At 41.9% G+C, this 17,452-nt stretch overlaps 1 protein-coding gene across 1 annotated transcript in view; it reads left to right on the top strand.

Annotated features, from left to right (window-relative positions):
- The first annotated feature begins 219 nt into the window (after positions 1 to 219).
- The window catches only part of LOC149319487 (transmembrane protein 47-like), a 51,005-nt gene continuing 33,772 nt past the window's right edge, over positions 220 to 17,452 (top strand). The window contains exon 1 of the mRNA XM_089511820.1: positions 220 to 644. Coding sequence (XP_089367946.1) covers positions 419 to 644 — 226 coding nt within the window. The 5' untranslated portion in view covers positions 220 to 418. The remainder of the gene's footprint in view (positions 645 to 17,452) is intronic.

Here is a 17,452-nt window from a genome sequence, read left to right as displayed (position 1 = left end):
TATGGAATTCTGGGAGTTGGAGTTTGTTGGGGGGGCAGAGCGGAGCTCTCCGTGGATTCTATCAAAAAAGGGTCAATTCGGGCTTCTCAAGCCGTCTGAAAAGGGAGGGGGCTTTGGCCCTTCTTCCCGGGGGAGATGGAGGAGCTGTGGGGCGGGAGGGAGGCAGCAAGCTGTCTGCTCGGGAGGAGGCAGGGAAGAGAGGCCAGCCCCTTCCCCGGAGGGAGCCCGGGAGTGACGTGGGCGCCTTGCTCGACGGCCGGCCCCTTCCCCAGACGGAGGGAAGAGGGAGGAGGAGGAGTGTCGGGTTGCTGCTGCTGCTGCTGCTGCTGGGCTCGGAGAAGCGGGGAGCAGGGAGAGACTGGGGGAGCTGCCCTGGCCTCCTTCTCCTCCTGGGGCTCTGGGAAGGGTCTCCTGGCCCATGGCTTCGGCCGCCAGCGGCATGGAGGAGGTGCGCGTGTCGGTGCTGACCCCGCTGAAGCTGGTGGGGCTGGTCTGCATCTTCCTGGCCCTCTGCCTCGACCTGGGCGCCGTCCTCAGCCCGGCCTGGGTCACCGCCGACCACCAGTCCTACCTCTCCCTCTGGGAGTCCTGCACCAAACTCGGACACGCCGAGACCTGGCGCTGCAAGACCACCCTGAACAGCGGTGAGAGAGAGAGAGAGAGAGAGAGGGAGGGAGGGAGGGAAAGAAGGCAGGGGGAAGGGGCACTTGGCTTGGCTGCCTTCGCTTCAGTCCCTCGCTCACCCCTTCTTTTTTCCTTCCCCCCCCCAAACTGTGGCCTTTTCAACCCCACCCACTGCACCACAGCCCCCAGATCCCTTTGGGATGGCCTTTTCCCCTTCTCTCTGCACCGCCCCCCCCCCCGCGTCCACACTGCAGAAATAATCCGGTTTGAACCCTGTTTTAACTGCCATGGCTCCATGCTGTGGAATTCTGGGAATGGTAGTTTGTTGTGGACCCATAGCGGAACCATGGAAGTTAAAGTGAGGGGGTCAAACCGGATGGTTTCTGCAGTGTAGAGGAACCTTCCTGCCCCCTTTCCCTTCCTAGCCGTGTCATTCCTTATTATTTCTTTTTTGAAGCCTGTTTTCTTGTCGGTTAGACTATCCTCCGCTTCGCCCCATATCTTCCCTGTCCCCATTTCGATAGCAGGAGCCTTGTAGATGCCCCTCTCTCCCTCCCTCTTGTGTGTCTTCGTGCCTTCAAGTCACCTGTCGACCCAAGGCAACCCTATGATTTTTAAAGGTGTTTCTTAGGAAGCTTGCATAGGATTGTGTTGTCTGTTCAGAAGTGTGTGTGTGTGCCTGTGTGCCTTCCCCACTTACGGCAACCCTATGAATTTCATCCGATTTTCTAAGGCAAGTTGGCTTGGCCAGTTGCTTCCTCTGAAATATATAGCCTGCAGCATCTGGTCTCCCATCTGAGTACTAACCAAGGCTGACCATGCTTAGGGCAGGACCTGGTGCCTCGAGGCCTCCTGTTCTTCCTGCTCAGGCTGATATCTTTTTCTCTTTTGGTCTAACTGCGTATCCACCCCCCCCCCCCACACACACACACCTGCTTTTCCAGCTCCCCATCTTTGTCACCCTCCAGTAGCCCTTGGACTGGTGCCCCACTGGAGAGCAGGCAGTTTAGTGCCCACCTGTCCAGACACAAAGCGACCCAGCTTGCATTTTCTTTCTGTCTCTCTCTTGGAAACCTCTATATGGCAGGGGATGGAAAAAAGGGCGGGTTTTTGCAACGCATTTGGAGTGGGTAATTCTTTGGTCTTTTGGATTTGCTGATGTAGTCCAGCAAGGAGCCTGGATCTTCCCTGTTTTTTGGTGTGGAGGTGGTTCAGGAAAGAGCTAATTGTAGTTTTCCGTGTGGGTTAGCATTCTATGTAGCCAGCTGACAGTCCTCAGCTAGCAGAAAAGTTGTTTCTTTGCTGCCTTAAATCTGGAGTTAACACCAGAAGCAATTCTTGCTTCGTTCTTCTCTTTGAAATGTCTCTTAACCCAGTGCTTTTCTCTGCAGTCTCTGCTGAGACATTTTCCTAGACAACATACACAGGTTTTTTCCTACCCCCCCCCCCCCTTTGTCAAATGCCACCTTGTATTTGTTGGCATTTCTGAGTTAGCAGTTTGTTTCAGTGCATAAATGAATGAAAAATAAGCAGCACTTGGACTTCAAATGGAATCGCATCCCTCCCTGAAGTGATCAGCTCAGTCTGGTCCAACTTCCCCCAAAAAGCCTTTTGGAAAAGGTTTTTATTTTCCACAATCTCTAATCTCCTTTGGAAACATTTACAAGTCAAACTGTAGCTCATGCTCCTTAAGCCCCAAATCAGCTTTTGAATCATTTATTTCTTTGTTTTCTTTTGGGGAAAAAAAACTGAAGAGAAAACTTTGGGTTTTTATTCTGTCAACTGCCCCATTGTAGGGCTGGAGTGTGTTTATGGCTCTTTGCCTTTGCTTTTCTGAAAATGCTTTTCCTTGTTCTTGGGAATCTTTGCTTTGGGACTACAGCAGAAGCTGGTTTCTTTCTTTTGCACTTGTTATTACTCCATTAAGTAGCGTTTGGATTTTAGTGAGGTGTACTTTCAGTTATGTCCATGCTTTTACTTTTTAAAGACTGACTTCTTTGTTCAGTTACCAGGGAGTCCAAGCAAACTTTGTGGGAGAGCTTTATTTTGATTCCCTGGGTCCCCTGACAAATTTATGTAGGAATTTCAGCTTTGTCATGTCTCCTTAGCAACAAGGATCCTTTGCCCCCTTTCTCTGCTTCCTAAAATACTATGCCCTTGATTGCATAAGATCTTTCAGACGGGTTTCAGGGGGATGGGGAGATGAGGAGATTTTTCAATTCTACCCCCCCCCCTCTTTTTTGTTTTTACTTGACTTCTTTATCTTCAAAAGTTTGGGGGGGGGGAGGAAAGAGTGGAAAAGGTTGACTAGTGCATAAAGAAGTCTTAGGCTTAGAGGATTGCAAGCCCTCCCTAATTGATCCTGACAGTTATCTACCTTTGCAGATTTTTTTTAAAATGAAAGATTTGAATGTGTAACGTCTGGATTGTTTACAATTTCCAAACTGGCTGGTGTATTTTCACATGATAAATAAATGTGCAGAGCAGACGCTTGCCTTCCTGTTATTTTCAAGACTCTTCATTTTAATGAAGTCACAGACTGAGGTTTGCTCATTTTTGTTTTGTTTTGTTTTTTTAAAAAAAAGCTTTCAGGGGTTTTACAAACTGATGGGAATGAATTCTAAGACTGTATGAGCAAGACTTTTCCTTCATACTGTCTAGACTCGAGGAGTCAGATTTTGGAAGCTTTCCTGAAACAGGAGAATCTGTACTGTTGATACTGAAACACATGATTCTACATGTATGCCTGTCTTGGATTGAAGCAAATCTTCTGCACAAGGTTCTCGTTACACTTGTGGAGTAATGGATTGGGCCCAAGGTCCATCATGTTGTCTGTTCTCTGAAAATAGCCCTTTGTAATTAAGAATCTAGTAGAATAGACTATCTCTATTTTGAGTGCTCTGTCTTTCCAGAATAAAATATTCCTATTCTGAGGGCTCTGACTATACCAGAATTAATCTGAGAGTTTCCTGTGACGGTCTTTCTTTCTGCTCTAGTGCTATAATTAAAACAACAAAAAAGTCTTTCCTCAACACTTTTTCTTTAGTGCTATCATTAGAAAAAATGTCGTAGTCGAAGAAATATAGCACAAGGCACCTTCTCCCACTGTCTTAAAACATTTGCTTCATTGTCCCTTGAAGGAGAGCACCTCAAGTGGCACTATCAAGGACAGGCACACACCAAAGCCTGCTAAAGCATAGCCAAGGTTTAATTAAAAACCTTTGTCTTAATTAGACTTTAGGCCCTGACTGCTCTCAGGGAGGGCAAATCAGTTGCATTTGCAGCAGAGATTGTCCTCTGAGTGTACCAGATCAATTGTACCAGAAAATAGCCTCTTTGTCCAGTTTTGCTAATGGCCAGCATATCCCTTGTTAACTGAATAGCAAGCTTTAGTCTTGCAGGTCTTTCTGTAATGCTAACTGAGCACCAGTATGTTCTGCTAACACTGCTAATACTAAAGTGAGAAAGAGGGTTGTGCATGTATTTCAAATATTTCAGGAGAAGGCTCGGCATGTTACAGTTGCTTGGGAGTAAGCTTAACATGCAGTTGTTGCCCATCTGTACAAATAATCTGATAAATAACTAAAGATATAAATACATTTTCATATGCAGTTTTAAAAGGAAAAAATGTTTCAGTTAAGCTTATACATCCTTACCCTTTGGTGCAATTCCCTTGATTTCCCAGGAACTATACTGTTGTAGGATTGCCAAGGATCATCTTTTAAGAAGTTGATTTTGTTGTTTTGATGGGTATTAGGCCACTGAAATAGCAATGTAGTTCAGTGGTATATCAGAGCTTTGTCCATATGCATGTGAATTTCTTATGGCATTTAACATGTAAAGAAATGTGGTCTATGCATGACATACTTGCATAATGTTTCTAAGGCCCATATGGTTGAATCTTATGTACCTATTATGCTGAATACTATAATGCTTATCAGCCATACCGGATTTGAAGTCTTGTCAAAATTAAATTGTAGTTTGACATTGGGAAAGTACATTTTGGCTTAAACATATATACATATATTTATGTGCAAAAGCCTTACAGGCGTTTCCTGTGATGTACTGAATGATCAGAAGAACACACAGAGAAAAGCATGAATCAACAGTATGAAGCTTTCAGTTTTATCATTACTGGTTTCTTCTTCTTCTGGTGAACCACAGTTGTAATGTTTATGTAGCATTCATATCTATTAAACAATGTGTTGCTTATAACTTTAGATAAGACCCGATGATCTGTCTGTCTGTCTGATCTCTAAATGTAGCTTTGAAGGGAAAAAAACCTTAATACAAAAGAGATAATACTGTATATTTATTCTCACAACATGAATTACAATTTTAAAAATAAAATAATGCCCTATTCCTAGTTTTGTAGCTAATTTAAACGAGATATTCAATATTCAGCCTGATTTTTAACAGTTGTACTTGACATGCATGCTTATTTTGCATGAGAGCAGTTTTTCTAAAGCAAAATTGACAGCTCAAAAGCTCCCTCCTGGGAATATGTAGATCATGGCTTTAACTGAGTTGATAGTGATGGATATTTGCAAATAGCTCAGCAAGACTGGTAGTTTGCAACATACTGTTCTTTCTCAGCTTACTGGAAATGTCATAACCAGTGTAAATTGTGTTTTTCTGAAGTTGAAATATGGTAGTTATGCAGAATAGAAAATTACACACACACACACACACACACACACACTTTTACAGGCACAATGTCCAGCAAGCCTTATGAAAAAGGAAGTTCATCCTTCATGCTTAGACAGTAATATGGATGGATTTTTAGAAGATTCTTTTAAATCTTTTCAGAACATATCCTATTTTCTGAAAGAAGTAATTGTGTGAGATATATATATATATATATATATATATATATATATATATGAAAACCTTTTAAGCATCATTTCCTTGGTAGTGGATAGAAAACCATCATAAATCATTTTTGTAACTTCAAGATGCTTCCTCTCAAGTTTCAGTTATGCAAGGGCAAATTACTCATACAGATGGGTTTTTTGAATATGTTTCTGTGTCTGAAGGTAAGAGTTTTAGTAAGATGTTAAAATTATATACATAACCTAAGATACATTAATTGTCCACACAGTCAAACCACCAAATAGATGGAATTCAACAAAAAGGTGCTCAAAAGCAGATTTAAAAACAAATGAACAAACCCCATGGTTCCATTCCAAAGATATTGAAGATCCACTATCATGTCCCACATTAATGTGGATCACTTCTGCAAATTGATCAGAGCTATACTGCTGCACATGGATATCTGTATCAAAGTTGCTGTTTTTGAGGGTTCCACTCAGTACCATCCTGATAAAACTGAAAGACACTTAGGAAGATTGGTTGGTGGGAAATCAACTCTAGCCAATCTCCTCCTGTGGATTTTTTTTGTTAGACAGGAAAAATGCTTCTGTATGTCACAAGTGTGCTAGCACTGATATCAAGAGCCCTGTCCAGCAAAACAATGACAATGTATATTGTTCAGTTGGTGCTTAGTGGCTTAAATCTCAACCCCCATGTCAGGCTTTCATCATGCTGGAACTTCCTTTCCTAGCCAATAAGAATAGCACTGTTTTTTCTACACCTCTCTAGTGAAAGAAGATCAGTAGAACTAGGTCCACTTGAAAACACATTATTAGGCTCTCCTGGGGAATCAAGAGTTCTGTGAGACAGGAAAGGTTGCTTTTAGGCCTTTAACAGTGCCAGCGCTAATGTCAGAAAAAAACACCCAACAATTTCTGGTACATTGATTATGACCTTGTGTGTCAGTGCATCACTATTTAGTGCAGTCAGAAGATGTATAAATGTTCTCAGACACATATAATATGTCAGGGAGCAACTTGCACAGCTCAGTAAGTGTTCCTGCCATCTCCTGTACTTTAAGAATCATGATCATAACAGACCACCCATGTCAGATTGCAAAAATGTTTACAGGTCCCTATAATGATGATGACTAATGGCAACTGGGAAAGAGAAAGGGAAAGGGCAATACAGATTGTGCTGTGTACACACACACACACACACACACACACACACACACACAGGGAGAAGCCATTACTTGGTTCTTCTTTAAATGATCAGCTTTAAAGAAAGCACTTCACTGCCCAAGTTACCATAATTAAAATATGAAAAAGAAGGAGATGCAAGTGTACTTCTCTTTTAGGTACAGTGGAAATACATACAGACATAGAAGAAGATTGGCAGTTAATATCACAATCCAGAGACCCTCTTTCTTTGGGTGGGGGAACCTGTCCATTAGACAGACATTTCCTATTTGGAGGTTTTATGCTTTAGATTTCATATTTGAGGGTGTTCTGCTTTAAATCAAAGCAAAATTAACAAACAGAATTCTCAAAATGATACACATTTCTTGCAGCTGTTCTAGATTATGCAGTAACTAAACCATACAGTGTCACCTAAGGTAAAGGTAAAGATAATCCCCATTGAGAAGGCTGTCAAGTTACATCCGACCATAGGGGGCAGTGCTCATCTCCATTACTAAGCCAAAGAGCCAGCATTGTCAGAGACTACTCTGTTATCATGTGGCCAACATGATTGCATAGAACACTCTTTACCTTCCCACCAGAGTGGTACCTATTTATATACTTACATTTGCATACTTTTGAACTGCTAGGTTGGCAGAAGCTGGGACTGGTGATGGAAGCTCACCCCATCATGCGGCACTCAGGCCTCGAACTGCCAACCTGCCGATCTTGCAATCAACAGAGTCAGTGTCTTAGACCACTGTCACCTAGACCAGGGACGTAGCCAAGGGGGAGGTTCTTGGGGTCCAGACCCCCCCCCCTTCCATTAGGAAAATGAATGGTGTGTGCTGCTGCGCCGCCACACTCAAGCCCCATTATAATGGTGGCACTTAGTCTGGACCCCCCCCCCCTTCCCAAAATCCCAGCTACGTCCCTGCCTAGACCAGCATCCCAAGACCTAGTGTCACCTAGACCAGTGATATTCTTATTCCAGCATAGGACCATTTATTCTTATATAATTTATATTGCACCTTTTCCCCAAACTGGGGTTCAAATGGTTTATAATTATATCACTGGTATGCAAATGTCCAAACCACCTCACACTACATTTTTAAAGCACAGAATAAAACTTCACTGAAGTATATCCTAAACTAATTTATCTTGTTCTAACTGCTTTTGTGTATTGCTGCATTTAAAATTTTTATGCCTGGTACTCCTTTAAATATTTTTTAAATTGGGCTTCTGAAGTTTAACGGATGCTTTTACTGCTGGTGATAATACAAGTAGTCTAAATATTTCATACAGTTTATGTTTAGAACCAAGTGGACTGTAACATTGACTGTTGATGTCTGTTGAAAAGATGATGCAGTCGACTCATGTTCTTTGTCTGGGAGTTGGGCTGCAGTATTTTATGAAATATTATTTTCTTCAGTAATAGAAGGAGTGGTAATTGTTGGCTTACTGTCAAAATGTGCAGCAGTAACAGGTGGCACTCCACAGGAAATTCTTTAGTTTAGGGTTCTCAGCATTTCATTAGTGAGTCCAATGGAGAAAAACAGGAATATATGCACTGAAAGGGAGGACACTGAGCAGGGATTATGTCCATGAAGGATTCTACATGTGTAGGCCTTCTCTGGTTCAAAAATCCATTTACAGCCTGTGGTCTTTGAAGAGTTGGGGCCGAGGAGTAGTGTGGGCTGTATCAGCAGTACAACTCTGCTATTTCCATCTATGGAGCATTCTTTATACAGGTAATGGGTACAAAGGATTACAGTTTCATAGCCAGTCACTTGCTCTCTTATTATTTGCCATTTGAACTTATGTTATATGAGACAGGACAGCATAGTCCTGCTATCTGTTGCCAGAAGCACCAGTAGGAAACAATCTCTTTCATATGGTGGTTGGTGCCTCTTATGCCAACCAGGCAGTAAATTTGTTCCAGGTTTTAGACCAAACTACTTAAGACAATCTATCCAAAATGCTGAACCTAACTTGGGGGCAGGGTTCCACACTTTGGATAGTTCCTTGATAGGTCAGACTAAAATCCAGATCAGATTCTCTAGGCCACTATCATGGAAGCCACCACCCACTAAAACATCTATTTTGTGAGCAGGCAGAAGTAGTTTTGTTCACACAGATCACACAGGCTAGTTTAAGGTACTATTCTTGTTTTTCAAGCAATGTTCTTTAATCTTATGCTTTGTATCATTTGTTGCTGCTTTTAGTTTTATAATTATGGCAAATTTGAAGAGCAGGCCAGCCAAAGGAAAGCACAGTACATCTCACTGATTTCAGTAGATGAGAGTGAATCATAGTTCATGGACCATGGACAAGGAGCTAGAGAACATAATTATGGAAACAGTGGTCCTTCCTGTTCTACTGATAGAACCCAATTTTGGGAGATAAGATATGAAGGGGACTTAAGTCTCTGGACTGTAGAATCTAGGTATGCCATTGCCTTTTGAGAATGATGTAAAACAAAGAGAGAATATGCTGTTTTGCTACAATTAAGTATGACACATAAGGGCCAAATTAGACATGATGCAGATGATCTGTTGCCATAACCTTTAATGTTTCATTAGAAGGTGGTTTTTTAAAAGTCTGAGTGTGTGTGTGTGTGTGTGTGTGTGTGTGTGAATGTAAATGTACTTATATTTATGTCGCAGAAACCCCCCTGTCTGCTCACGACTCTAGGATTGGTCCTGGTAGCTTTTAGCCTAAGGAAACTAAAAAAAAACCATAAGGTATCCTGTTAACAAATCTCCTTTGTTATATGTCATTTGGACCTTAACCACAGGTTGTAATGAAAACATGTCTCTATACCTCAAGCAGAGAACTGTGGCCACTTTAAATCACCAGTGTTTTAAGACAGATACAAGTAATCTAGAGAGGATTTAGAGAAAAATAAGAAGGATTATGAAGCATTTAGGCAGAATGACACAAAGAGTTTCCAACAGGCTAGGAAAAACAAGCAAACCAGCCTGCCAGACTCCCATGCCTTTTAATAACAGTTTGATGTGCAGGAGTCAGTAGGTGAAGCTTTTCAGATCAAATAGCTGTTAAAGACAAACCTAAAGGGTCAGTTCAGAAGCTGCCAGCCCTAACAGCACATGAGTATATAAATATATATTTAATTATCTGAAAGACCACCATAAAGAAGAAAAAAAGCAATGGTTCACTAGAGCTACTGAGAAAAGAGAACAACAAATAGATTCAAAACACTGCAACTAAACTTTGGTTTATTAAGCAAAAAAGGTAAATACAGGTATATTTTAGCTTCCATTAATTTTAGTGGAAGAGTTAAGGGCAAGATGAGACTTCCTGATTTAACTTAGAATTGAAAAGTGCTTAAGATAGATTGCACCCAAATTTACTAACTGAAGGAACAGTTTAGAATCATAGAGTTGGAAGAGACCACAAGGGCCATCCAATCCAACCCTCTGCCATGTAGGAACTCACAATCGAAGCATCCCTGACAGAAGGCCATCTGGCCTCTGCTTAAAGACCTCCAAAGAAGGAGACTCCACTACACTCCGAGGGAACAGCTCTTACTGTTAGGACATTCCTTCTAATGTTTCGATGGAATCTCTTTTTCTATAGCTTCCATCCATTGCTCCAGGTCCTATTTTCTGGAACAGCAGAAAACAAGCTTGATCCACTCTCAATATGACACCCTTTCAAATACTTAACAGGGCTGTTATATCACCTCTTAACCATCTCTTCTCCCGGCTAAACATTCCCAGCTCTATAAATCTCTCTTCATAGGACATGCTTTCCAGACCCTTCACCATTTTGGTTACTCTCCTCTGGACGTGCTCCAGCTAGTTAATGGCTCTGAGATTACAGTTGCCAGTTCTTTTAATACCCTTGGATGTAGTTCATCTGGTCCTGGACACTTAAATTGATTTAGATTACCCAGGTATTCCTGTACAACCTCTTACTTATTCTGTGTTGTGTTTCCTCTATTGTGTCTTCTGCTCCATTTATCTCAGATTGATCACCCTTTTCCTTTTCTGAGAAGACTGAGGCAAAGGAGGTGTTGAATTGTTCCACCTTTTCTCTGTCCCCTGTTAGCATTTCACCATCTTTTCCACGCAGTAGCCCTACCATTTCCTTCTTCTTCCTTTTGATATGGATATACTAAAAAGGCCCTTTTTATTGTTCTTAACCTCTAATGAGTGTGAGCTCATTCTGCACTTTACCTTTTCTAACTTTATCCCCTTGACATTGGAACAAAGTGTCCGAGAAACCACTTTTGTTCTAGGGTGTGAGAGCATTAAATGAAGGTGGAGGATTACAACTAATGTTAAACAAGTTAACATTAAGGTTGTGGTCACATTCCCATTTACTCAGGAGTAAGGACAATTAAAGTCAGTGAGATTTGAATGAAAACATATATGTATTCAATCACAGTATAAATTAATGCTGGCATGATACCTTTAATGATAAATTAGCTCATGTTAAGGATCACACATAGGGTTACCAGGTGAAATAAAAGAGGACTCATGACCTTAATGGTTGTGAAGAAAAGGGAATTTCAATAGATGTTGCTTGTCATTGCTGATATTCCCACTTGTACACACAATTAAAGGGATGGGGAACCTTTCTCTAACTCCACTTGACAACTTTAGTCAGGCAAAGACCACAAAATGGTTGAGGCAAGCTTTTGGACTTAGAAACACATAAGCAAAACAGATTTGTACCACAAGTTCATGCCAACAGTCACTGCCCCTGAATTAATGAGTACGGATAACATTAGGAGATATATATATATATATATATATATATATATATATATATTAAAAAAACCTTAACTTGTAAAAAGCAGAACATGGATATGATGATTAAGAGCAGAACAAGCAATACAGAGGAAATGGTTGAAACGAGTGAGTGCTAATGGTAAAAAATGTTGATGGCTTGAACAAATTAGGTTGCCACACTGGTGCCTTTCTGCTGGCAGAGAAGAACACTGGCAGGTGTGGCAGGGGCTACTTGCTGCACCCAGGTAGGCAGCTTCCAGCACAAGTTGTTTCACCAGTGGCAGCAATCAGAACCTCCCCAGGCAGGGCATTCTGTGGACTTAGCATTGGATCTGCTTGTTCCAAAGCTGTTCCTGTTCCCCTGCCCTATTTTGACACAGATAGTCCTGTTTTCTTTGGAAAACACCCACATGCATATTTTGTGCAGAATAAGTCCTGTGAACTGTGAAAATTCTTGTCTGCCCAGGATTCTTCTTATTGGAGTTTCTCAATACTTGAAAAATGTGTTTTTCCCATAATTTTCCAAATATTTTTGAATATTCTTTTCATTTTTGTATATATCAGTTATTCAGTATGCTTCAGTCTTTTAAAATTAAAACCCATGGATTCTGCCATGATTGCAATACCATGCCAAATAATAATTCCTCAATGATAATTTTATGCTCAAGCTGGGCAAATTAAAATGTTGGCTTTCTGATTATAAACAACAACTAAATTTCAAGTTTTAGGTCGTTATTAAAAATCAAAGCAACAGGGGGGAAAAGACTGAGATACTACCATTCTAATATGACAGAAATATCCTGAAGGTTTCTTCTGATGCATATGATTACTTATCTGCTAGTCACATTGCATGCTTGCTTACAAATTTTGCAAAGTGTATATTCAAATATAAAGTTTTACTCCTATTTTCACTGTCATTTGTTAAAATAATATGGTTTTTTTGGATGAGTTGTGTGATTGAGCCTTTTAATCTTGGCTCACTTAGAGAGCCATAGCATGTCTTAATCTTGCCTTTCTCAATGATAATAAAAAGCATGTACAACAGCATGGTGAAAAACATCTAAGTTGGAAACCAGTAAGAGGAGAAGAGTTCAGGTGCCGACAAGAGTTGAAGTATGTTACCAATGGCATAGCAGCATGATATGCTAAAACAGCTGAAAGTGGATGTTCCACAAGTCAGCTGAATGGTGTGGGGGCAAAACTGTTCAAAGCACATTGGTCAGTCTTACAAAAATGAATGCAGAGCGGCAAAGCCTGTAGGAGAAGATAAACATTAAAAACACAGGGCACAGTTGAGTGAGTAACTTTGGAAGTTATGAACTAATTTGATCCAAAGAGCAATCAGAAAGGCAGGTCTTTACCACAATTTTTCATAGCCAAACAAAGTGTAAAATACTGGCAATAAAAACAGATAATCTGAAATGAGTAAAGGAGGTGGATTCTCTTGGCCCATACACTCAGCTCCTCTTCTCATGGATCAAGATGTAAGCTGGAAATGCCAACAAATTTATAATAAAACATGTTATCAGAAAGCATATCTAAGATTGTTCTAGAACAGAAAAATATTATGTGAAAAGTATGAATCAAGCATAAAACAGACCAGTGGTAAAGGAATATAACATGGTTAAAGTGCTGGCTCGTGCACTCAGAGGAGATGGCAGGCACCAAGAAATTCAGAAAGCCACTATGTATCATTGTTTGAAACCTGTATTATAACATTTTCTTTTAGGCGGGATACATACCGCCATATAGTACGTCTTCTATACGTACTAGGGTTAGGAAGGAGCGGTGCTTCCGCACCCCCCTAACCCTAGTACGTATAGAATACGTACAAGATGGCGGCGCCCCTTCCACATGGGCGCCGCCATCTTTACGTACTGGACGCATAGCGTCCAGATGTGTCGCGGCGCCTATGACGTCGCGAGTCCGCGCCAGGCGCCTCGCGACGTCATAAAGGCGCCGCAAGAAGAAGCTCCGAAATGGAGCTTCTTTTTTGCTCCGCGCGGGAGCCGCGCGGTTTGGCTGCTGCGGCTCCCTCGCGGAGCAAATGGCACCGGCGGGAGACCGCCGCAAAGCGGCGGTCTGTATCCCGCCAGAGTTTACAATTCAGCAAGTAGGATCTGTAACAAAATATTGCAAGTGTGGAATGTTTTTGTTGTATCTTTCAGCTAACTCAGGGGTAGGCAACCTGCGGCCCGCGGGCCGGATGCGGCCCGGCGAGGCCTTGGGACCGGCCCCAGCGAGGTCCTGCTGCCGATTGCCGCCGGGGCCTTTGGCCTCTCGCACGCAGGGGCAAGGGGGGCAATTGTCTATAGATGCCTCAGAAACATGCATTTATATTAACATTTTTTTAAAAATCAGCAATTTTTTTTGCGTGTCCTCCACTTTTTTTAAAAAAAGTGTCCACCATTTGAAAATGTTGTCCTACATTTGTCCCGGTTTATTTATTTATTTAAATTTTTAAAAAAATATTTAATTATTTATTTTTTGGCTTCGGCCCCCCAGTTGTCTGAGAGACAGCAACCCGGCCCCCCGGCTCAAAAAGGTTGCCTACCCCTGAGCTAACTAATCATGTCTTTTCCCAGGATATGCCATTCCATGCCAATTTCAGGCATTATTTTGCACCTGTTGACCATGACCAGCCTTCCTTGAGCTGCTCAGGAGAGTTGTCTCCTTACTTTTTCCTAACTAGTGTGCAAGCACATGCACAGACTTTTGTAAGCCACAGGGTTTTAAAAAGCATCTCCCCCCCCCCCAAAAAAAATGGCTTCATAAGGAAACAATCCGGGGAAGTACTATACAATTCCAGGAGAGAACTGAAACACTATTAAGTACATATACATTTCTTTGCTGCCTACTGTTGCTGATACCTCTGTTTATGGATATTCACTGAATGTGCAATCTGTATGTTGAATGGGGCTACAGTTTCTTTCTTCTATTGTATTTTTGATACAACAATTTAAAGGAAAATGCATATTCCTAAGAAATCATATTCTGCTGAGATACAGAAGATACATAACAGTGCTTTTGAAAACTATTTGGAGATAGCAATGCTCTTTTAAATTGTAGAGGTATGTGTAATCTAATGTTCTGGAAAGTCTCCCTGGCATTATGGTGAGACATATGCAGAGTACACAGACATTAGAATCAGGGTTTGACTGCATTTTTGACAGCTAAAATCTATGTACGTCACCAGTCTTGCCCCATATCAGTGAGCATCTTTATTCACATAACTCTTTTAGGGGGGGAAATGCTAACAGTGCAATGCTGCACATGTCTGCTCAAAATTAAGTCCCATTGGGTTCACTGGAGGTTATTCTAGATTGTGAGTAGAGTTGCAGTTTAGTGTTTTTCACAATAGTAGTAGTAGTAATAATAATTATTATTATTTATTCCCCAGTCCTCCAAGCAGTCGAAGTGGCTTGCATTAAAATAAACCAATTAAATACAATACCAATACAATATCATACAATAACATTATAACCCTACCCCTCCCTACCCCTACAATCAATAATAAAATACAATTAAATTATAAATCATTGACAATAATCAGAGCAGAGGCAACTAGACATTCATCAACAATCAATCACAGATTGTTAGGGTATTGATCTTACTCTGAAAAGGCCTGCTGGAAGAGATGTGTCTTGACTGCCTTTTTGAAGCAATCCAGACTAGAGATACTTCAAATCCCCTCCGGCAGGCCATTCCATAGCTTGGGATCGGCAGACGAGAAAGTCCTCTGAGTAACTGCAGCCAGCTTAAGTCTTATTTGAGGACCTCAATGTGCAGGGTGGATTGTATGGGAGAAGGCGATCCCATAGGTAGTTGAACCCAAGCCATGAAGGGCCTTAAAGGTTATAACCAACACTTTGTACTGTGCCTGGAAATTAAAAGGCAGCCAGTGAAGGGATTTTAATATAGTCACCTCTAGATCTTCCAGTGACAACCTGGCTGCCATATTTTGAATTAGTTGAACTTTCTGGATGAGGTGCCTATGTAGAGTGCATTGCAGAAGTTACGTCACGAGGTTATCAGTGCTTGCATGATAGTTTTTAGATTGTCAGATTCCAGTTGGCATATCAGCCAAAGCTGATGGGAATTCCTGGCTGTCACATCTATCTTACATGACATCTGAAGTGACGGATCCAGGCATATCCCCAAACTATGAACACAGGCCTTTAGGGGAAGTGTGACACCATCCAGGACTGGTTGACAAACCTCCAACCCCAGATTAGGACCCCCAACAATGAGCACCTCCATCTTATCTGGATTCAGCTTCGATCTGTTTTTCCTCATCCAACCCATTACTGCCTGAAGACATTCATTCAGAGGGAGATGCCTTCCTTAGTTGACACTGCAGTCCAGGGCATGGAGAGATATAATTGGGTGTCATCAGCATACTGATAACACCCTGCCCCATGCCTCCAGATGATCTCTCCCAGCAGTTTCATGTATATGTTAAACAGCATTGGTGACAAGATGGTGCCCTGAGGGATGCTGAATTTAAGCTCTCTTTTAGAAGAGCAATTGTTCCTAAGCATCACCATCTGGAATCTGCCCAAGAGATAGGACCGGAACCACTGTAACACAGTGTCTCCGATACCCAACTCTCTCAGGTGTTCCAGAAGGATACCATGGTCAATGGTATTGAAAGCTGCTGAGAAATCCAAGAGCACCAGCAGGATTACACTTCCCCTGTCAATGCTCAAGCAAAGATCATTTACCAAGGCGACCATGGCAGTCTCGACTCCATATCCTGCCCTGAAGCCAGTTTGAAATGGGTCCAGATAATCAGTTTCATCCAAGATCGCTTGGAGTTGAAGAGCAACAGCCCTCTCAATCACCTTGCTTAGAAATGGAAGAGGGAGACCGGTCTATAATTACTCTTAACCAAGGGATCTAGGGAGGACTTTTTAAGAAATGGCCATACCACCGCTTCTTTAGATGGAAAATAGCCCTCCATAAGGGATGCATTTATAATATATTTCAGATGAGTCCTCAAAGCATCCATGAAGGGCAAGTGTCAAGAGGGCAAGTTGTCTTCTTCATAATTCCAAGTAGTTTGTCCATGTCCTCAGTACTCACAGATTCAAACTTTTTCAGTTTAAACTTATTCACAGAGTCACTGGACACCTCACTTACAGCTTCTGCAATAATACTGGTATCCAAGTCAGCTCTTAGCCAAGAGATTTTATCTGCAACATAATCATTAAAAGCATCTAATAATGGTTCTAATAATGAGTTCTGGGGGGTGGTTACCTGTGTCAGGTCCCTGACCAGTTCTGCTGGATGAAAATTTGCAGACATAATGCGTCCAGAGAAGAAAATCTTCGCTGCACATATTGCCACTCCGTAGGAATCAAGAAATACTCTGTGGCGTGTCTTGTCAGACAAGAGTCAAGTTTTTTGCCAGTAGTGCCCTAGTTGTTGTCCTTCCTGCTTCATTTTCCTAAGGTCTTCTGTATATCATTGATTGTGGTTAGGAGTGAGTCGGAAAAGACTCTTGGGAGCAATCGTGTCGATAGTCCTAGTAAGATTATAATTCCAGGTATTAACCAGGGTGTTAACAGAATCACCGGCGATACCAACCATAGAACCCTCCAAGGTTTTTTGGAATCCCTCAGGATCATCAGCCTCCAAGGGCAGGCCATTCTAATACATCCTCCACCCCTGTAGGGGTGGATAGTGGCTTTAAGTCCAACTCTGACCAGGAAATGGTCTATCCATGACAATGTGGTGGTATGAATTACCTCTGCCCACGGCTGTACCTGCTTGGTAGTAAAGACCGCATTGAGGGTATGTCTTTCACAATGTGTAGGGCCAGAGACTAATTGGGATATCCCCATGTTTGTCATGGATGCCATGAACTCCAGAGATGCACCTCTCAGATTTTCTAAACTGGTCTCAAGTGGAATGTTGAAGTCACCCAGAACTAAAAGCCTAGGTGAGCCCAACACCAGCTCCAAGACCAGTTGTGTCAGCTCAGCTAGGGAGTCTGCTAAATGATGGAGTGGATGGTATACTAACAGAATCCTCAGGCTATCCCTCATCTTCAGGCTCAGGTAAATATACTCA

The sequence above is a fragment of the Sceloporus occidentalis genome, unplaced genomic scaffold (genome assembly GCF_023333645.1).
Source record: "Sceloporus occidentalis isolate IW3139 unplaced genomic scaffold, rSceOcc1.0.p SCAF_2, whole genome shotgun sequence".
Taxonomy (NCBI): domain Eukaryota; kingdom Metazoa; phylum Chordata; class Lepidosauria; order Squamata; family Phrynosomatidae; genus Sceloporus; species Sceloporus occidentalis.
Note: the sequence above shows the minus strand (reverse complement) of the source record. Positions and strands in the feature narration are given on the sequence as shown.